The sequence below is a fragment of the Lonchura striata genome, chromosome 5 (assembly GCF_050655825.1).
Source record: "Lonchura striata isolate lonStrDom1 chromosome 5, ASM5065582v1, whole genome shotgun sequence".
NCBI lineage: Eukaryota > Metazoa > Chordata > Aves > Passeriformes > Estrildidae > Lonchura > Lonchura striata.
Window position 1 is genome coordinate 9,424,074 of NC_140707.1, and position 22,483 is coordinate 9,446,556.

At 43.4% G+C, this 22,483-nt stretch overlaps 1 protein-coding gene across 10 annotated transcripts in view; it reads right to left on the reverse strand.

The window, feature by feature from the left end:
- Nucleotides 1-8,336: 8,336 nt before the first annotated feature.
- Nucleotides 8,337-22,483, reverse strand: part of MPPED2 (metallophosphoesterase domain containing 2) — a 111,146-nt gene continuing 96,999 nt past the window's right edge. For 6 of the 10 annotated variants that reach the window (XM_085579569.1, XM_085579568.1, XM_085579570.1 and 3 more), the window contains exons 5-7: nucleotides 15,873-15,988; nucleotides 13,224-13,337; nucleotides 8,337-9,772 (exon numbers count right to left, since the gene is read on the reverse strand). In XM_085579569.1, coding sequence (XP_085435695.1) covers nucleotides 9,555-9,772; nucleotides 13,224-13,337; nucleotides 15,873-15,988 — 448 coding nt within the window. In that variant the 3' untranslated portion in view covers nucleotides 8,337-9,554. The remainder of the gene's footprint in view (nucleotides 9,773-13,223; nucleotides 13,338-15,872; nucleotides 15,989-22,483) is intronic. The other 4 variants (XM_031505083.3, XM_021536715.4, XM_021536720.4 and 1 more) reach the window with 1 other exon arrangement.

Sequence of the window (22,483 nt, forward strand, 5' to 3'; positions counted from 1 at the left end):
AACTGGTTTTTTTTCTTTTCCCTCACCAATAAAAGCCAGAGTCTGATCCCAAATGTAAACTGAAATACTCACCTGACAGCAAATATTCAGATATTCCAGGCAATTTTAAAGCAGCACTTTCTCCCATGACAAATGAAAGATCTGAATTCTGAAAAACATATAGTCCACATCCTTTGCTTGTTTTCCGATTAAATACACGTCTGCTCTATCATCACTGCTGAGGTCAGCTTGGTCCAACAATTTTTGATGAGACACTGCAGTGGGCTTGCTGTTGGCTTTTTATTAAATGCCTACATTTCAGAAAAAAATTGTCTATATCAGCTTGCTAAATAACAAAACTGGTGAAATTGCTCATTTTAGTCATCATTTGGATTAGTAGTAATTATGCCTGTAATAGTAAAATGAGATTTTAATGCTGATTAATGAAACTGTTAAATTGTCAAGACTGCTAGTCACAGTTATCAGTCTCTGGAGACTGTGCCCTAAACCAGTTGTCATCATATGTGTAATATGGCTTCTTTTGTGGGACCAGATGTGAAGCATATGGTGACCTATTACAATAGGGATGAGCTCTAAGTCCATCAGGGCTGAATTATATTGGGCAAACTATGGGAAAATAACATCCACTGATCATTGCAGGATCACAGCAACTTTCTAGAGGGTGAGGGATGATGAAGGACTTGGGAAACTGCCTAGCTGAGGTAATAATTCCTGTAATTCTGATTTTCTTCCATGTTTGCGTGTATCCTGGAGGAAGGCTGTGTTGCAGTGCATGCAAACACACTGTAAAACATACTGCTGCTGCTTGTTCCCTTTCTTTTCATATTGCTGCCTTTCCTGCCTGTCTCAGAGCCCCATTCTCGCTGCTGGAGGGAAATCCTGTGGGGTGCTGGCTGCTGGCAGGGGGATCTGTGCAGCTTCCCAGAGGAGGAAATGTGCTGGGTGATGGGGAGGATACGGGGCTAGCCAGAGTGCCGAGCAGCAGGCAGGAAAATAAAAACTAATGGAATGAAACCAACTGCCCTCCTATGCAGAGGCAATTCTGGTGTGTTGGGCACATGTCACCTCCTTTTGGCCACTGTCACCGGGGCAGGCTCCTTGCAGGAAAGCAGTGAGTGGCTGCACTGAGCTCAGGAGGGGCATCCTGAGAGCACTTGTGCCCCTGGGAGGAAGAAAGAGAGCAAACTTCTCTGAACAACCTTATTTCCCCTTGCCCATTAACTAGAATGTAATCAAAAACTGTGCTTAGTCTTCAGTACATTGGCAGGTACAGCCCAGAGCAAAATACAACGGACTGCTTTTCAGTTTTGCTACTGCCACTTTGTGTTACTCCTCAAACGTTTCTGCCGTTCTGTGAGCAGTTTAACCTATTTACTCACGTGCAAATGGACATTGGCTGAAGATCAGAGGGGCTTGATTTGCCACGAGGAGCTTCTATCTTTTCTCAAAGGGAAAAGCAGCAGCTGGCCTGGATGGCAGGTCAGACACTCTGTCCTGTAGGTGAGTATCAAACTACCAGCACCCTGCCAACCCACGTGTGGAGTGGCAAATACACCACAGCACAGACACAAACTGAATTTTAGAGGCCAGGGAAGTGTACACAGCTAGTTCAGTAACTAAACATATAAGTCAACAGGCAGGATGATTCAGATGATTCATAGGCATGTGCACTGTGCTTCACAGTCATTTCTAAAATCAGTGCTGTAATTGCTGAGGGTCAAACTTGCCTCAGGCAAGATGCTCTTGTTTGAATATATGCTCGGAGGAGGGAGTCAATTTTGTGGAAATCCCTTGCAAATTTTTTCCCTTGTCTTTTTTTTCCAGCTGCCAAAAAATCTACTAGGCACAATTCCAGGATTTCTTCCCTTGCCCCCATTCTTGAGCTTTAGAATTGCCCTGGCCAGTGGAAGTGCTCTTCCCACAACCTGTCAGGTCTCACTGCTTTGGATGCAGTTTCACAGCAGCCAGTCCTGCACCCCTGACACACACGAGCAGCATCACCAACTTCACAAAATCAGATCCCCAGAAATGCTGAAATCTGTCCTACAATTCTGTAACCATGCAAGGCTGATTTCCTGCAGCAGAAGCTCTCTTCAAATTGTCTGCCAACAGAAGCTGAGGTACTTTTTATTATATGGCCCAGCTTTCTGTGACAAATAGTGCTACCACAGCTTAATTGGCATTTATACAAATATTCTGGTCTGTAAATGATACTGGTGGAAGCCAGAGCTACAGCTGGGGCTGTCTGTATATGGTTACTGCACGGGGGATGGATAATTTGTTCCTTGGAAAAGTCTGTTTTCACAGGAACGTGGTTACAAAGCAGCCTCTCAAGTGCCACTGTGGGGAAAGCACATCACAGACAGAAGGTAATGACTGCTGACACCAGACCAGCTTTCCTCTTGTTCCAAATAAAAGCCAGCAAACTCTAAATCATCAGTGCAGCCACGCCGTGTACCTGCCCCCATTGTTCAGGCTTGGCTTTAAGCTGGGAACAAAATCTATCAAAATGCAGTTTCAGGGGAAAAAAATTTACTGTGTGACATGTACAAGTCCAACTGGCTGGTCTGAACAAAAGTAAACTGGGATTAAGATTTCAACAAAGAGCACTTCCCACTAAGGAATGGTGCCTTGGGAACTACTCCACACACACATAGGAGAAATCCTGTCCAAAACTCCACCTCCCCTCTCCAAACAAAAGAAAAATCTGGGGTAGGACGGTCCTGGAATTGTTCCTGCCCTGGCATTTTGGCACACACCCTTAAGAAGGAAGATTACAGTAAACAAGTCATAAACCACTATTTGTCTAACATTTGCCCAAACTATAACCTGTGTATTCTAGCCTGAAAATCCAGTTTGGAAATCTCAAATGCCCTTTCTGTTATCTACTGGTTATCTTTGGCTCAAATGATAGTTATAATGTGAAATCTTTTGTGGGCTTTCAAAATAATTTTGTTTCTAATCCGAATTAGGATTAGAAAACTGGCACGTTCTCACTGTATGATCTTTCTAAATAAAAAGTTATGAGGAATTGAATAGCAGCAAAATCAGAAAGTAAGGATTCCACCCTTAGTTTGGCTACAGGCCACTGGTGTTACTGTGGCTGATCAGTTTGGTTTTCCTCCCACAGCTGCTCTAACAGTAAAAATAACACAGTTACTGGCTTTTTGCTTTCCCTGATGTTTGACTCGGGCTCCACAGCAAAGGGACCCTCTGACCACGTTTGATAAGGAACACCAAGTCAGGAAAGTCTCTGTGTTCCTGGAGTGCAGCTGAGAGCTCCAGCTTTTATTCACATAGCTGACAGTCTGCTGCAGGGCATTATGCTAAGAAAAGTAAATTTTGTCTCTGACTACCCACTGTGCTAAAGTCTGGTACCTACAGCAGCTCCAGAAAAATCTTAGAACAACGGGTAAGATTTTTTTTTAGTAAGAAATACCAAAAACCAGAATTTTTTAAACGTATTTCCAGATACAAGTATCTGTTTAAGAGTAACATGTAACTGGCAACATAAACATGTCTGAAAATCTGGCCTCAAACTGGTAACAGCAACACCAACCACTAATAAAACCAGATCACCTGAATTGCATTTTAAACTGATACAGCTCTTGGGTTTCAAAATTTTGTACTAAATGCAATTGATTATGATTAAGTCTGTGTATTCTGTAGTTTCAAGTCTGCAGAAAATTCAATAGCACTTTGAGCAAAAAGTCGCTCTGCTGATTAGGAGACCTTAATCAATACAGTTTAGCTCCTCTTAGGAATTGCCCCTCTCCCAGCCAGAGTTGGGCTTGAGCCTTGTAGTGTCAATATGATGCTCAAACAGAGCCTTCAAAATTCTCTAGATACCTCCTAACACAAACCCACTAACAAGGTGGTGGTACTGACAGAGCTGCAGTTTGTACCTCACAATAATGCAGATTTTGCACCTGCTTCAGATCTCAAAAAATCTATGCTAGTGCTCATACAAAAGCTTACATTGTTCCTGCAATTGCAGTAACTCACCAGAAAAGCAAATACTTTGCTGCGGTCCTTACACAAGAGTGAATGTTGAAAATGCTTGAGCACAGCATGTAAAACCCCTGATATTTGTGGTGCTGTTCCTTTAGTAACTGAGAGCCCAACAGACTGACTCCTGAGCCACTTCAATAGTAATGGCAATAAAAAAATACATCTTAATGCAATTCCGGGAAAACAAAGTCTTTTGTTTTATACTTTTAAGTCTAAGCTTTCTAGCCTAATTTTTTGAGTATGTTGCCATTTATCTGAACTCCTTGGACTTTATGCAGTCCCAGCTCCTCAGCTCATAAGTCTGACAAACCCTATTGTACCACTGACACCTACCTAGATAAGTATCTGGGGAAGAGAAGAAGGTGGGCTGTTCACTCAGTTATCCTAAACTCAGGTTTTTGTCACACCCCCTGTCGTGAATGTAAACCTTCACAAAATAAGTGACTGAGCTGTGCAGGGAGAATTACAGAGAAATGCTGCCCAGAAGAAATGAAAGGCTACTCTGATTCTATTCCATAATCAACAGAAAGCAAATTGAGCCTGAGGAAAACAAGAGGGAAGACAAAATGAGATGTATCCTTATAGCCATATCCTAATGGAATCACTGCAGCACTGCTGGCTCCTGCCAGAGGTGGAGGCAGGAAAGGGATAAACAGATGGGGAAGAAACAAATCAATATGGATCACTGAAAACTGATTTAGAGCACTGAGCTCGCTCAGACTTCTCTTGCATTTTCCCTTGATTGGGCTGGCAGGAAGCGAAGGTGAAAATGTTACAATCTGACTTCAGTTCTCCATGCTGCACTTGGGCTGCACTCTGGTGTGAGACTCCCTTTCCTGGCACTTCTGCACATCAGGCAGAGCTCTGGCAGCTGGAACCTGCCCACAGGGGTGCCGAGGGTGTCCTCTGGCAGCCACCACCCCTGTCCAAGCCTGATCATAAATAACACCATTTCATTTGAGCAGCTCAAGTAAATTAGCTGGTGAGAGTGCTCAACAGCCTGGTCACAGCAAATGGGGAACCTGCAAGGAAGTCAGGATTAGTATAAAGGAAAGGAAATACGCTTGTTTTTACAATGCATTTCTCTCTCCATTATGAAGCTGTGATGTTAGGCAGAGAAAAAGCAGAATCCCTGCCAGCCTGTAACTGCTAGAGAATATTAGGTTGAAAAAAAGACATGGGGGAGTGAGGGAGAGAAGGAGTGAAAAGAAAATTCCAGAAACCTAATTCAAACACCCGTGGTCAAAAAGCAAGGTCTCAAGGAAGGCCCTGAGGTCAATATGACTACAGAGTTTGGAACTCTCCCTGTGACTTAACTTACAGATAGTTTCCAAGAGTTTCCTTAATTAAATTTGTCTAAGGAGAAAATACTGGTGTCAGTGAGGATAAAAACTCTGATTCACGGAAAATGGAAAAGAGAAAGGTAGCTTCAAGCAGGAGTCAGTCATCAATCTATTGCTGAGACAGAGTCTTGGCAAAACCCATCCTCCTGGCAGAACTTGCCTGGAGTAGAGCAGATTGATTTGACAGTCTCTTAGCCTAATAAATGCATGACCCCAAGGTCTGCTGAATTCACTAAATTGACTATGCAGAGAGAATTGGGAACCAATCACCTCTGGGGAGCTTCCTGCTCCTCAGCCCTCCCCTGCTGAAGGCCTTGACTGCTCTCAGCCTCGTGGAGATGAGGAGATGGGAGCTGCTGTCACAAGAAGAAAGGTTAATCGACTGCACTGCTGTTAATCCATCGCCTGGGAGGATTCAGCACGTGCAATAGGTGGGTCTCTCTTCCCACCAAGAAATTCCTGCATCTTAACCAAGGACCATCTCCTCCAGCTGGAAGGATGAGTAATAGGCAGGAGCACAGTCCAGAGAGATGGCAGGTGTCTGATCCACAGCCAGCTGAAGTCAATAGAAAGACTCCTGGTGAGTTCAGTGGGCTTGGACCAGACCCCAAAGGAAGACTTATTACCCTGGGTTTGTTCTACATACATGCATTGAGCCACTTCCAGTGGAGAAAGATCCTTGAAATGAAGCAGATTCCTCACACACTTTTGACTGCCTGTGAAACCAAACTTCTACAAACCATGCTGTGTCCCAATAACCCTGACTGTCAGATATGGCTGACATTCAGCACAGGAAAATTATCTGCCTGTGACAGTACACACAAACATTACATTATCTACATTTCAAAATCTCCAAGGAGCACAACTAGAAAATAAGCCAAACTGCTAATATTTCCTGGCCATTTTTGTAATTGCTGCTAGCCAAAATGAGAGCTTTCTCAGAAGAGGAAAACTAGATCAGTTCTTGAAAGGACGAAAGAAAACTGAGGGAGTAAAATTTAAAATACCCTGGCATGGAGGAGAACGAGCTCAGTACTGAACCACCAGCAAGGTCAAGCTGAGAGAGCCTGAGAGAAAAAGATACCAGGAGAAAACCCAGGGTTAGAAAGCACCCCTGAAGACTTACCTCTGTAAATGAACAGCTGTATTTAGCCCCAACACCAACAGATGACAAAGCAGTGACTGCCCTTGATGTGTGTAAATGGCAGGAGGAAGCCTCAGCCTGCTGTGACAAATCCAGGCCCCTGTATGCCAGTGCAGAACCCCTTAGTGACACACCTGCTGCACCACACAGCCAAAAAGCCATGTGGCAAAGAGCTGGAACCAAGACTCACACCTTTAGGGCATCCATGGCTACAGGTACCAGCTAGGAGTTTATCCCAGAGGTTGCTACACATCTGCTCCCTCACAGCATCTGCTTCTTTAACATCTTACCCAAGGCAGGTTCCTGGGTGAACTTCCACTGCCATCCACTCCTTTTGCTGCCAGAAGTCTGCTCAAATCCTGGAACAAAGCTGTTGGCTTGGAAATCCTGCTTTTGGAATAACCCATTTCCTATGGAGAGGCAGAGACGTGACAGCCTGGTGCCATGGACCTCCTGCTGCAGCTAATGAAGAGGTGCCAGGCTCTCCAGAAGGCTGGAAAGCAACACAAGATACAGTGGCTATTCTCTGCTCACCTCAAAGCTCGTGGCACTACAGAGCATCTGAGGCTGTGGGTGTTTCCTCCTGATGCAGTGACAACATCCAAGAGATCAGTGAAACAGAATAATCCAAGGTGTGCTGCACACATGATTCCTGTGTGCCCCAAGAACTGCTTTTCTTCCAAGGACAGCCATCTCAAAAGCTCTTTGCCAGTAGACAGCTGTGGCTGTCACAGCCAATTTCCTCATCTTCTCAGTGCTAGCTGAAAAAAAGCCCACAAGACAGACCCTGCATCTACATCCCAAAATAAGCATTAATATTTGGTGACCTTTCTTCCTTTGGCTCAGTTGATAAAATAACCAGCACTGCAAGCAAAGCGAGGCAGATATCATTAAGGAGTGAAGGCACCTATCTATTTCATAAGGAAACCTGACAAGGAATTCCATACAGAACAAGAACCAGATTTAAGACATACAGCAGCTTCTTCCCAAAAAAAAAAAAAAGACTTTGGTATAGCAGACTTAGAAATGTGAAGATTTCGGCCAAGATCTGTGTCATGCATGTTGCATCAAAATACAGATGGTGGTCCTCTAAGTTGTATTCTGCTGTAAGAGCCTTGGATTTGTTTGTCTATTTTGTCTGTCTAATTTTTCTAACCTTTGTATCAAAATAATGTCAAAAGTTACCAACCTGTTAAGGTAAATGGGGATACTCTGTCCCTCTCCAGGAGTTGTGATGTTACTGTGGGTACAGGTTCATGCAAACTGTACATTATTTTCTCATGTCTGAAAGCAGATTTTTGCAGCCATAGCTCCTGCTTTGGAAGAAGACTCTGTAATTATCTATCTAAGTGTGTGCAGCATCACCAGCAGTCCTGCAGTGTTTGTCAACCCGCTGCCCTACCAGTGGTGGGTCCTGCTGCAGCCACAAAACTGACAAGAGAGCCACATAAAAAGTGATGTATTTCACCTACTGACTATTCATTTTTTAGCCCAGAGTGGGTGAGCACGAGACACCTGTAGCTCGGTGCTAATGACCCAGTGAGGAAGCAAAAAGGCTCCTGCCTGATGGATTCTTCCTTGTGTCATTTGGAGAAGGGTCCCACAAGGTTTAAACTTGGTCACACTGAAGACCAACACCTAAAGACAAAAAGCCTTCTGCCACAGAAACCCACAGAACCAGAAGGGAAACTCAGGGCTCCACTGACCCAACTGGCAGCTGATGAATGGGCTGCAATATAAATGTACTGAGAAACAGAAAACTTCTTACTTACCCTTACCATCACTCCCCAAAATCGTTCATGCCACGAAAAAACCCCACAGATTTCCCTTGAAACACATATTTAAAAATCTTGCAATTTTATTTGCATATAAAGGCCGCTAGATATAATATCACAATAAATTTAAAGAAACAACTGCTTTTCTAAATTCCATTAACAAGGTAACATAAAACAGAACAAAGCTCAATAGCATTTACAGTGGTGGAACAGAAATAACTATCTGCAACAATATTTTGTGCTAGTGAGATTGCATTTACACACAGTGCAAAATAAGAAAAAGGAAATAAAAAAGACAAGAAGAATATTTAAATATAAAGGACAACTAAGCCTTATTTTATTTAGGCTTGATTGTATCCATTTGACTCTATACATGCCTGAACTACAACAAAGATTTAACTCGGGCTCTTGAAGGCCTTGAGCACTTGGAAAAATGTGTCACATCCTTCATAATTTAGATGTGCTGTACAGCATAATTTTGCAGATGCTATACTGGCAATATTAAATCCTAGCTTAGTTATAATGCACAAAAAATACATATATATATAAATTCATATTTAAAAGGAGTCCGCATTTACATTTTTTTTTTTACTGCATGAAATACCTGCTCTTTGCAGCTTTCACCCCCAGTCTTTTAAAGCTAAAATAATTTAAAAAAGAAACAACAGAAGGTAGAGATCACATACAGGCTGTGGCTATCTAGATCAGTCTTTATAAAGCAGGTAGAGACAAACAACTGAGAAGTCTATTCTCCCCTTGCTGAATCCTACCATGAATAGAAACAAGTTTAAGTACATGCACACGTGTCAAGAGGTAAATGGACCCCAAAACATCATTTGTGCTACTAAAAAAACTGATATAAATTGAGACAAAAAGCTAACATTTAAATCTAGGGAAAAAAAAGACACTTAAAAAAACCCCGACAATAACAAAAGTTGTGCAAATTTGGGTGTATTTAAATGCTGCCTATTTTTTAGCTTATAATATAATATTAAAATAAGGTCTCTTACTTATTAAAAGAAAGCTTGGCTGTCCTTTTGAGAACACTATAACAATTTACAATGGAAAATTTATTGAAAAACAAAATTAATTTTACAAATTCACAATGCTTTATCAATTTAAAATGAATGCTGCATTTCCAAAAAGCACAACCTCTAACTTTTCTTCTTGTTTCTTTTGCACCAGCAATTTACAAATTAAAAAAAAAAAAAAAAAAACCCAAACCCCACCCAAAACAACCCCCCCCCCCCGCCCACGACTGCCCCAAAATCCCCCTAGCCCCTATTTTGAAATAAACATGAATGTAAGTTTTGTAATTAGAAAATGGCAGTTTCTAGACCTTCCCCAGTAGTGCTTCAGGATCCTTGAGGGGTGGGAAGGTCGAAGATGATGGGAGGGTTGGTGGGCTGGAAGCTGACTGTGCAGGTGGAGGCGTTGATGTAGGTGGTGTAGCCATCTGTCATGATCCCATAACCTGTGGGGACAACGGGGCACGCTCACTGGGACGCCTCAGGCTCAGCTTTTCTATCTTCACATTCTGTGCTGCTTTAGTGTGCACTCCTGAGTTTCCCATCAGGGGATGCTGAGCTCTCTGCACAGAGCAGGGACACAAAACAATTCCTGCTCCAGCTGGGCACCAAGGACAAATGATCCAAATCTCAGCCCAGGAGCACAAACACCGTGGGCTGGAGAGAGAAAAACAAGCAGGATGGGGCTGCCTGGGCTGAAGCTGGAATGGGACAATGAACTCCAAGGTGCCAATGGAGCAGAACTGATCCCAGGGAGAGCCCCGGGAGCGCTCGTGCATTTTGGGACCATTTTGGGTCATTTGGGTGCAGCCCTGGCTGGGCTCTGGTGCTGCCCAAGGTGCATCCATGGAGGAGATCCTTTTAATCAATCCCTGCTTTGTTCTTTAGCTCTGTCCAGCCTCTGTTCCAGGGCAGCTTTCCCAAGGCATCAACTACCAGGGACACATGGAGCACCCCAAGGCTGCTGGGGCTTCCCTGCTGTGCAGTAAAAACAAATTAACCCCTTCAAAATTACACCAGCCCCTTCTGGCATCTCTGCCACAAATGCTCAACTGAAAAAAATACAGTGGGCTGTGTTTGAGGTAAGAACAGGTGGTTTTGGTTTATGCACAAACTTTTTGTCACCCCTGGAAAATCATCTGTTGCAACTGGGTGTGGCAGAGACACAAACCACACATGTACTTTTTCTAAATAGTGAGCTATAGCTTGCATGCCTGTCAGAAGTAAAAGACCATTCAGAAGCAAAGGATTTTGAAGTAACTTTAGTTTAGCCTCAACACCCCCTCTCGAAAAAACAACCTGAAATCTGTCATCTCCCATGTGCTGGCCCTCATCACCCAGTGCCTCATCCCAGCACCGCCCCACTGCTGCTCACACTGGCTTTGATGCCTTGGGAAGACTGGCCTAGAGCAGAGGCTGGACAGAGGTAAAGAATAAAGCAGGGATTGATTAAAAGGATCTCCTCCATGGATCCACCTTGGGCAGCACCAGAGCCCAGCCAGGGCTGCACCCAAATGACCCAAAATGTCCCAAAATGCACGAGCGCTCCCGGGGGCTCTCCCTGGGATCAGTTCTGCTCCATTGGCACCTTGGAGTTCATTGTCCCATTCCAGCTTCAGCCCAGGCAGCCCCATCCTGCTTGTTTTTCTCTCTCCAGCCCACGCTGTTTGTGCTCCTGGGCTGAGATTTGGATCATTTGTCCTTGGTGCCCAGCTGGAGCAGGAATTGTTTTGTGTCCCTGCTCTGTGCAGAGAGCTCAGCATCCCCTCATGGGAAGCTCAGGAGTGCACACTAAAGCAGCACAGAATGTGAGAAATAGAAAAGCCAAAACCTGAGGCATCAGCTTCTGAAACCTTAGGTACTCCTCAGCAGGTTAAAAACACACACACATGCACATCTCCTCAGGCTGCCCAGGGAATGTTTTTCTGCCCTGTCCCCAAAGTGTTCAAAGCCAGGCTGGACAGGACTCTGAGCAGCCTGGGATAGTGAAAAATATCCCTGCACATGGCAGAGGGTTTGGAATGAGATGATCTTTAAAGTCCCTTCCAGTCCAAACCATTCTATGGCTCCATTATTTAATTTATATATCTATTTTACAACAATTTTATGGAAGAGTGTGTGTTTTCAGCTGACATCCACAGAAAGCTTACAAAGAAGCTTGAAAACATCTAGGAAGTATTTGACCCATATGTACTTAAAAAAAACCCAAAAAAACCCCCAAAAAACCACCAAAAAACCCCAGAGTTTCATGGAGGAAGAAAGCTTCCTATTGCAAACCCACAGAGGAAAAAGGTTTTTTCTTTTAAACCATTATGATACAGTACAGATCACTGCTGTCTGAAAGCCAAGATAAATACAGCTACCCACAGTGCCTATCAGAAAGAATAATCACTTCAGAATTGCTGCACTGTCCACCTGTATCACTTTATTTATTTAGACTGGCAATTTTGATTTAGATCATCTCATGGTGGGAAAAACCTTGTTTGTGGTTGTTTTGCTTATCAAACAGGGGGAAAAAACCTGCATCACCAAAATATGTGTATAGCCTCTGTTGGCTCCTGAGAGTGTGGTGCATGTTCATCTCAGCTGGGATTGGATAAAAATTAATTGCACCCTAAGATAATGCTCTCAACACTTTGCTGTTTCTTCCTGGTACTGAAACAAGCCATTCTTATGTCATCTGTTTAAGTACTTGGAATTAGTTTAAATTTTTGCTGGCATTTTTGCAAGAATTTATTTGAATGCTCACTTTTAATATGTCCTGCTGCCTTTCCCAGGAAATTTAAATGTGGTGCTTTTTCATAACGATGCTCTTGGACATTCAGACACCCTCCTCTCCCACCTTTAGCACTGTTACAACCACAAGTTTCACCACCCAAATTTACAATTTACACATTTTAGCTGGGAGTCTTGCCATATTAATTTATTTTTAATATGCAAGGACTAATATTTGTACAAAATACCCAATATTTTTAATGGGTATATTAAAGGACTGTTATTTATGCCTCTATGCAGAGGGTCATGTCAGCATTCCTGGTATAAACTCTTTATTTACACATGCCAGGGATGGAAATCATTGTATGAAGCCACAAGGGCTTCAGAAAAACCAATACCACTGGCAGAGAAAGCTGTCCTCTTTTTATTTGGCTTTTATGAAGTCCTCAAAATCTTTAGGCCTATGGAGAACCTAGTTAAAGACAATGGAGAAACCTCCAGGGGGAGAATATAAAACATTTAATGTGTAATTTTGAGTTGCAGGGTCATGAAGTCTTGCACTCTCTCCCAGGCAGAACTCCTAGTGTTTGTCTCTCAGCCACATGAAAGCCACAAAATTGTATTAAATATTTAAGTATCTCCAGAATGGATTTAATCTCTCAGTCTCTTCCCCTCCACTGCCACAAACTGAGCTTGTTGTTTCTGAAGCTTCACACTCTGCTGTGCTGGCAATGACAGAGGGGGAATATCTCTTCCAAAACATGAGACTAACTCGAGGTGCCCTCCTTTCTGCTGCTCCTTATACCTTGAGGGAGGTGAAGTTGTCTTCACATTTCCTTTTTTTTCCTCTAGCATCTTTCTTAGCTCCTGTGCTTGGAGTAATGGGGATAATTTTCATTTTGGCTCGCAAATGTGGGGAATCTCATCTGTTTCTCTAACTGAGTTTGTCAAAATCTGAATTGCTTTCAAATAACCTGCATGGAACAACCTTTGCTGCACAGTGAAAGATGTAGGTGGCTAAATGTAGCACACATTCCTGAAAGAGTCTGCTTTAATTCTGGAATAAATTTACAAAGTGCCACGCAGGCAATCGCTTCCCTGAACTCCGTCCCTACTTTAATCCAATATGCCATTACCCACTGCAACACACCACCAAAATGTGCTCCTGGAAATCTGAGCTGCAGCAGGGAACAGCTCTGCTCCTTACCTTCATGAATCCCACCAAAGACGTGGAGTTTGGGCCTGACCCTCCTCTGCACCGTGTTCAGCAGCTCCACACAGCCCACTCTCTGCAGCTCCTTGGGAACCCAGTCTCGGAAACCTGAAGGCACAAAAAGCAATCAGTGCTGTGCATTTTCCCTCTTCAGGTGAGGTTTCACCCAGTCTTTCAGGAAGTCATAATTCACACTGGGTTTATTGCATTATCTCCAGTCATAACCTCTCCATTAAAGCACACAATGGCTTTTAAGAAATGTTTCACTGTCACTTTGTCTTCCTTAAGATTTCCTCCCTCCATCTGCATTAATATTTTTTTCTGGATGTGATTTGTTTTTTTGAACTATAGGTTTCTTCCACCTTGAAACCCCAGGGACTGGGCACTGTTGCAGATTTTTCCTGGCACTGCTGCAGATTTTTCTTCCCTTTCCCCTGGCTCTTACAGCAGTTACTCCAGAAATGAAACATCTCAGGAAGATGAGCTGAGCTACGACTCAGTGCCAAAGATTTAAAATACAGACTGCCACATTTTCTGGAGCAGCGTGGTCTGCAGGCATCAGGTCACTTCTGAGCCCTCATCACCAGCCTCAAACCACACAAAAAGTGCAACCCAGCTCCCAACAAGCCAGTGCAGAAAAATTAACATACAGAAAAATTATTACATAAGCTGCCATCAGTCCCTGCAGGAGCCTGCTGCCTGGACTGGCATGGAAAAGGCAGTGAAAGGGAAATCAGGAGCCACATCCAGCTGCAGCACCATTCTACTGACTTGAGCAAAAACATGCTGGGACATGAACTTGGCTAAATTTTAGAGTGACCAAAGGGTCCAGCTATAGCTCTACCTCCCTCAATATTCACTTAATAAGTTAACACTTATTTAAAAAGCAGTATTTTATCAATGTTATCATACAGGCTGAGACCTAGAGCCCCTCATTTTAGGCACAATACTGACACCTAATCCGTGTCTGTAGCTGAGATACAGTGCCAGCCTTTTGAAACTGAACTTCATTATCTCCTTCAAACACAACATTTAAGCAGGCTTATTCAATTACAGCACTCATTAGTGTCTGCTGCATCACTGTATTTCTGTATGAACCCAGTTCAGAGCAGATGGATGAACAACCCATTTAAAATAGAACCCATGAAACATTATAAACACATTTGGAGTTGGGGTTTTTTTTGTTATTTTTTGGGAAAATTGAGTGATTAAGAGAGTGCTGTTCAAGGCCCTGGTTTGCAGCACACTGGCAGCTCCAGGAAGATTAAAGAGAGTTTGCTGATCATCTTACAACATTCTCTAAATAATGTTAAAAAACTAGTCAGAATATAAAAGGAATAGTAAGGGTAATTGGTTAAAAACTTTCTGGACTTTTCTTTTTTCCCCTTAGCTTGAATTGCTGACTCTTAATTGTGGTAAAAGAACATAAGCATGCATTAATTCCTGAATTCACAGTCACCAAGAGGCTCTAAAAGAACACTGAACCAGCCTGGAAGTGCTTAAAATGCTGGTTTATAGTGGCACCATGCAATTCTGAGCAGATTTTACATATTTCCTGCCATGAATGGATTAAGTGACTGTGATTTGGTCACTCCCTGTGATTGTGTGACCCCTTGGACTGCCAGAGCTCAGTAAAACCCTGACAAAAAATCCTAAAACCCTGACAAAAATCACTGCTCTCAGAGTAAGGGCAATGAAGACACTGCCACACTTCCTAATCCTGAGAAGTGGAATTTGGAAGAGGCTCAGCTGTTGGAAAGGCAGCTGGGATGGTCAAGCCCCAGTCCCAGGCTGCCTGCCCCACGGAGGAAAGGCAATAAAAAATACATTCTTGTGCCTCGTGGGGCACAGGCTGGAGGCAGGACAGTGGGACTCCCCAAAGGGCTCTAGTGAGGGCTTGAGCTGCTCCAGAGCTGCCAAAACTGGGCACTCCTGCCTCTGCTGGATGAGAGTCCTGGGGTCCTGCTGAGCCTGGCAGAGCTTAGTTTGCACCTCAAGACTGAGAGCAGCCAATGACTCACACTGACAAGCAAAACTCAACTAAATGAGGAACTTCAGCTACCTAATGAAGAAACAAATTATGCATTCACACACTGGTGCTCACCTGTCATTAGCTCAAGTTAGGAACAATTATCTAAGAACATAATTTTATTCCTTCACAAATTTTTTATAAGACAATTAATACCTTTAAAACTATTCTTACATATTCTAAGTTTACAAGGACATTATCAAGGAGAATATGTGACTACATAGTTCCAAACTCTTGACTGCTCCTCTCAAACCTTCAAATGACATGACACTGTAGTGAGAAAAGGTTTCAAAAGTTTTAGTCAATTTCTAATAAGTCATATGGGATTGAAAACTGGTTGTCAGATGAATATATTCTTAAATAAAATGTCACACTATAATGGTTATGGTGTCAGATATTTGATCTTCCCTAGCTTGAATTTAATAAAAAAATTCAAGTTTTTTATGGAAGCTCAACAGATCAGCTAAGCCTAATCATCATTTTCCACTTCTTTAAGAAAGTTTTCCAATCCACAGTTTTTACTCTGGGTGCAATTACAGTATATCTTACAGCATTATCAACTTTGAAAGTAAAATTCTTATGCAAAAATCACACAGAACTTCTGTTTCACTTACCAAGGGGAGGTCCATGTGTCATTAGTATATCAATTCCCTCAGGAATAAGGTTCCACTTGTCTAGCAAAGACTGACCTCTGGGCAGATTAAAGCCCCATCCATTAAACCAGGGTGTCCTTTGGGGAAAATAAGACAAACTGCATCAGTTTGAAATTAAAAAAAAATCTCTTCCCTTCTCCAATTTTTTTCTGAATTAAAACAATTTTGTGCTTCAGAGATTACCTGCAGACAGCCTTTTTCAAGGGGGTGCCCCTGACACACACTGATCCAAATACACACATATGTTAAAATACACATTTGAATTTAGATTCATGTCTGATGTTATTTCTGTACTTTGCGTGCAATCAGCCCTGGGGGCATTTACTCACTAGAGAGAAAGGGAAAAACACTAAAATAACAGAGCCTAAACCTTAAGCTTTTTATCACAGTTCGGGAATGTTCAAACTCTTTCCCTATGCTAACTATCAAAACAACCCAAATATTTTTTTGGAGGCAAAAATCAGTTTCAAGAGTCGAAACAGTTGAAACAAGTTGAAATAGTTTCAAGGTTTTCAGACAAGAGGCTCGATGGGGCAGCACCATCTGTGCCACTGTGACATTTCACTAAACTCAACCTTGCTCCTTTCAGCAATTTGTATAGCAGAACTGTCACCCAACTGGGTTTTGAACCCCTGAGCCTCCTAGAGATACAGGAAAGACAAAACAAAAATAATAAAAGAAGACACAATAAAAATAATAAAAGAAATAAACATTCACACAATGTTCAGCCTTACAGTGATTTTTTAAACTGATCTTATAATTTAGAATTCATATAGTGTTTCTCAAGGAAAACTGACACCTTCAGTGCTCTCCAGCAGAGCACAAAGATGTTCTGAGATACTGGTTTATCCACCAACCCAAGCATGTAGCAATGACAAGAACATTTTCTAGCACTTTTTTAATATATAGCTTTTTAAACATGTAATTTTGATACAGGGCTATCATAATAAAGCCCATTCCTATCAAATAAGTACACAGAAACAATTGCTCTGATGAAATACAGGAATATTTAGATTTGTTACCAATGACCTTTCATACAGCTCTTAGTATTGTACTAATTTTAAGAGTTTGCATCTGTGCATATGATTCCCAGAGCTCAGTTTTAGACTTTGTTTTCTAGGTAGGATTCTCTTGTCCTAGCCCTGGTCATATTTCTGAAAGTTCAGGCTACTCCTGAAGTCTTCTGTGTGCTGCAGTTCTGAAAACAGAAAACAGAAACTAGGGGCAAAAAACAACCACAAACCAACCTCAAAAAAAACCCAACCAAAAAACAAAAAAACAAACATACCTGTTAAAACAGAGGTAATTCAAGTGCTGCATAATTTCATTATGTAATCTGCCTCATCTCCCCACTAAATTATTCATTTTTCCAGCCTCAAATATGCATTTGAGTGGGAATATCCTGCTGAGACGACATCTCTAATTTTTATTTTGTTATAATTAAAGCATTTTGTTTTGCTGAGACAATAATTTGACCAATGAGGATTGTACTCAACTCTGTGGATGATCTGCATTCCTGACAACTGGCAGTATGGAAAAACAGCAGGCGCTGCTAATATAGGGGCAGGAAGGTCACTGGTGCCTTTGTGACAAATAATAGACATATCCCATGTAGTCCTGCAGGATAATGCTCATACTACACACACACAGGAACTCATTCAAGCCAGCAGACTTCCTGAATGAACACTGACAAAAGACAGGAAAATTAGACTTTAGTCAAAGGTCTGATGGGAGTTGTGTGCTCAGCCACGAGGCTTCACTCACCTCTCACAGCTGCCTTGCTCTGCACCCACTGAGGCACCCAAAAACCCTCCTGTGCTGCAGAGCAAGGTCTGTGCACCCTGCAGGGTGTTTGTGTGCAGCTGAATTAAAACTGAAGCTGCTTGTCTTGGCTTCAGCTAAACCACAAGAATTTCTGCTTTCCTAGGACTGGCTTTCCTGAAGCACGTATCCGAGTTCCCCTTCCTATAACATTCCTAGATTTTAACCTATGGAGATGATTGTAAGCAGTCAGAAGTTAAAATATCCCTTCCTATAACATTCCTAGGTTTTAACCTATGGAGATTATTGTAAGCAGTCAGAAGTTAAAATATCCCTTCCTATAACATTCCTATGTTTTAACCTATGAAGATTATTGTAAGCTTCAGGGCTGCAGTCAGAAGTTAAAATATCCCTTCCTATATCATTCCTAGGTTTTAACCTATAGAGATTGTTGTAACCTTCCAGGGCTGCAGTCAGAAGTTAAAATATCGTTTGGCTAAATATTCTGTTGCTTAAAACAAACAAACACACAGAGCCCGGGTCAAACTTTTCACTGTCAATTAATGATTCTTTCCCCACTTGCATTTCTCCTGCAGATAAGACTGTAGTTATTACAACATAGTTAAACCTGAAATGTGAAACCACATCTGTGATGTCTCTGGAGCTCTTCGGAGACCACGACCACAGAAAAACCTGGATTTGTCTGCAGGAATTTTATTTTATTTTCTTCTGAAGCACTGTGGAAGGAGGAGGAGGGGAGCCTGAGCGCAGATAAATTCCTCATTCACCAACCTCTGTAATTAGCTGTGACTAACAGGTGCCACATGGGAATCCACTTGCAAGAAAACTTTTGAGAAACCTTCCTCATTATGCACAAAGAAAGATGGTCAAGTACTTATTTAATATACTGAAGATTTTCATCCAAAAGGGGTAAATCAAAGAGAAGAGCAGGCACGACGGGAAGAACACCTGGGTTACAGATTTAGGCTTCAGGCATTTAAAACATGAACCAGTGCACAATTCCTGACAGCACTGCAGGCTGGCCAGGCACACTGGGGGTCCCTGCCTTTGGAGGGGGTTCAGGCCTTGCCAGAAAGCCAAGTGTGTGCTCTGAACACCACCAAGAAGCCAAACAGCTGCCTGGCATGGGCTCAGGTTTGGTAGGACCCCAGGGAAGGTGAGCTGATGTTTGCTGTGCTGCAGGGAGGATGGATGGGGTGGCTGTGCTGCAAACCCTGGGAGTGGCTGGTTACCCCAACAAACTTTAAATACCTGCAGGAAACACAAAGCCTGCTCTGACTGTCCTGTCAAGGGGGATCAGAGAGGGATATTTTATTCCTTTTAAAGTGTTAGTGCCTTCTTTTTTTTTGCATACACAAGAGTTAAATAGAGTCACTCTCAACATCTATATAATTAAAAGAAAAGAATTGTGCACAGAGTTAGGTGCCTTCTGCAACATATTTTCAAGATGATTACTTACTGTGAGAAACCACTTCCTGTCTAGGAAGAAATGTAGATAATGAACTTTGGCTGCACTGTCATGGTTTAACCCCAGCTAGCAACCAAGCCCCTCACAGCCCTTTTCCTTACATCCCACGGGGTGGGGGAGAGAATCAGAGGGGTAAAAGCACATATACCCACTTGTGGCAAATTGCAATCAAGCACAAGTAATTAATAAAGGCTACTCAGTCATTAGCAGCAATATTTCAGATCTGACCTAATTCTTTTTCCTGTGGATCCCTGAGTAAAATATTTCAGCTAATTCCTAAAACTTCATTTTTAAGCATAGCTGGCCAGAGCAGGAAGTTATTGGCTGCTGAACAATGCCACGAGGGAGGCGTGGAAGGAAAACCCAGAGGAGCTGGTAATGAGAGATTACAAATGGTTTTGTCACTTTAGGTTTGATGGAGCAGAACACGTCCCCACAGCCCATGTGCAGAGGCAGCTGAGTGAGGCTCTGCTGCCCAGAACCACGGCACAGCTCACAGCATCCCCCAGTGCCATCGAACCCCTCTGTAACTCCTGCCTGGCTGCAGAGCTTCCTCACCACCTGGGGAGAGCAGCTGTGCTGGCAGTGTGGCACAGGGAACATCCTCGATGGGCAGACACCTGGCCCATCCCTGCTCTCCTCAGCTCCTCCTTTCTGCACAGGAATCCCCACTGATCCCCCTCTCCACCTGGCGATTTGGAAGCTGTTTTCTGCAATTAAAAGGATGCTGATGCAGGAGGCTGCAAATTATCTTCACACCTTGTGCTGCAGGAGGTGCGGACATTGACATCATGCCAGGGAGGAGGGAATTTTAAGCTTCCCAGCAAGACTCATCCTCCTTTGACAGGTGCATTGGGAGAACCCCCAGACAGGACACACAAATCCATCTGCTTTTAGCAGCAGAGAGCTGCATCTTCAGCAGGTGACCACATCTCCCTTCTCCCAAGGAAGCACTGTATGGCTTTATTATTTTACTAATACATTAAAAACCACCCAAAACGAACCCAAACCAACCTGCAGGAGCAGCACAGTGGCAAAGCATCATTTCACAACACAAAAAATCACAACGGCTCCGATGGTGCCTTCACCTCAGAAGCAACGTTGTCACATGAGGAAAGGGGACACAGTGCCATGGCCAAGTTCACCTGGGTAACACAGAAATGTCAACTCATTCTGCAGCTTTAATGATCTTGAAGGATGGTAACTCCTACAACCTACTTTCATTTCCTCCCTGACTCAAGAATTTAATTACCTGATCCTCAGAGTTCAACAACTCAAAAGGTAAATGTACAATGAGACCTTGTAGATTTTCTAGATTCACATTTTCCTCTTAAATCCACCAGTAAATCCATTTATTTCAACAGTTACTTCTAAACAGGATTAGAAAAAACAAATTATCTCATGGGTCTTTAATCCCAAGTATTCATTCATTTTTAAGGCTACCCAGTCTTTTAGGAAAGCTTCAATTTTATCTTTAATCCAATGAGTAAAGTGCACAGGAGGCAAAAATCTCTGTCTCCTTCCACAGGATAACAGCTGAGGGAGCATCTAAAAGGCATCCTGGTGGGAAGCACTTCCACACCACCACTAACAATAAGGAAATGCTCTCTGTTTTTACCAGCATTCAAAGGGAGCACACAGCCCTGGCTCCCGAGGTGGGGACACAGCTCCAGCAGCAGAGCAGAGCTGGTGGGACAGCCCGTGGATGTGCAGCCCTGCCCTCGATTCTCGGTGGGGCCACCCTACAGACTCTAGTCCTGGGCCAAAGCTGCAGCCTTGCAGTGGAGCAGCAGAGACCAGCAAAGTGACAAAACAGCCACAGCAGTGACTTGGTGTGGCATAAGGAGAAGGAGAGGCTTTCAGTGCCCCCTGGCCCCGAGGGCACACACACAGCAGCACACAGTGCCCAAGGGAACACACACACAGGGACAGGGACAAGGGCAGGACAGGAGAGCCTGGGGCATCATCCAGACAAAACACTGAGCACAATGTATTGGATACCTTTTCTATTTCTCACATTCTGTGCTGCTTTAGTGTGCACTTCTGAGCTTCACATCAGGGGATGCTGAGCTCTCTGCACAGAGCAGGGACACAAAACAATTCCTTCTCCAGCTGGGCACCAAGGACAAATGATCCAAATCTCAGCCCAGGAGCACAAACAGCGTGGGCTGGAGAGAGAAAAACAAGCAGGATGGGGCTGCCTGGGCTGAAGCTGGAATGGGACAATGAACTCCAAGGTGCCAATGGAGCAGAACTGATCCCAGGGAGAGCCCCGGGAGCGCTCGTGCATTTTGGGACATTTTGGGTCATTTGGGTGCAGCCCTGGCTGGGCTCTGGTGCTGCCCAAGGTGGATCCATGGAGGAGATCCTTTTAATCAATCCCTGCTTTATTCTTTAGTTCTGTCCAGCCTCTGCTCTAAGTCAGCCTTTCCAAGGCGTCACATTTTACAGCAGCTTCTGCAAAGCCACTGAAACTTGCCTTCGGTGCCACAAAAATGCTTTTTTTGGTGAAGCTCCTTTTTACAGTGAAGATTCAAATGCTTTTTCATAATGTAACAACCACCAGGAAATGGTAAAGGCTAAACTGTTTCCTAAAGGTGCTCATTATATGCAGAGCTGTGACAGGTGAGAGAGGCACAGCCTGGGGCTCCAGCTGAATGTCATTCCCACCCAGCACTCGCCTGCTGTGCCTCAGTGCCCCATTTAGAAAGTGAGAACAGTAACACGGAACAGAAAGGAGCACCACAGAGCCTGGTTTCTTGGGATTTTGCTTACCCTGCATCTTTAAACAGCTGAAGCTCCCACAGAAGTGAATTATCAGTACTGCAATTATGTTAGCCGTGTTACTGTAGGTACCTCCTTATTGCCAGCCTGCACTTAAGTCAGGAAGTCTCTAAAAGATAGTTCAGCTATTTTCACAAGATCACAAAAACCTGAAACCTCAACAACGTGCTGGTTGTTTTGATTGGTTCTGTTTTGCAGGTTTTTATCTCTCCCTTTTAACTGACAGTCTCTAACCTCTGAATGCTGGTTATCTAAATGACAAAGCATTTGAGAAGCAGGACCACCATCCTGACTGTGTTTGGAGGGACAGAGCCCTGCAGTGCCTTTTCCCTGGGGAGCAGTTCTTCACTATGAGAAGCTGCAGGATCCCCTCAGCAGCCAGCGTGACCTGGCACACTCCTTGCACCAAGCCAGTCTCAGTTTGTACCTCAGACTGTACAAACTAGCCAGTGCAGGCTTTAGTTTAAACTCCTGCCAGAGACAGATTCAGGCCTGGATCTGTGAGAGCAGTGGAAAATCCAGGACCTTTACTGCTGCC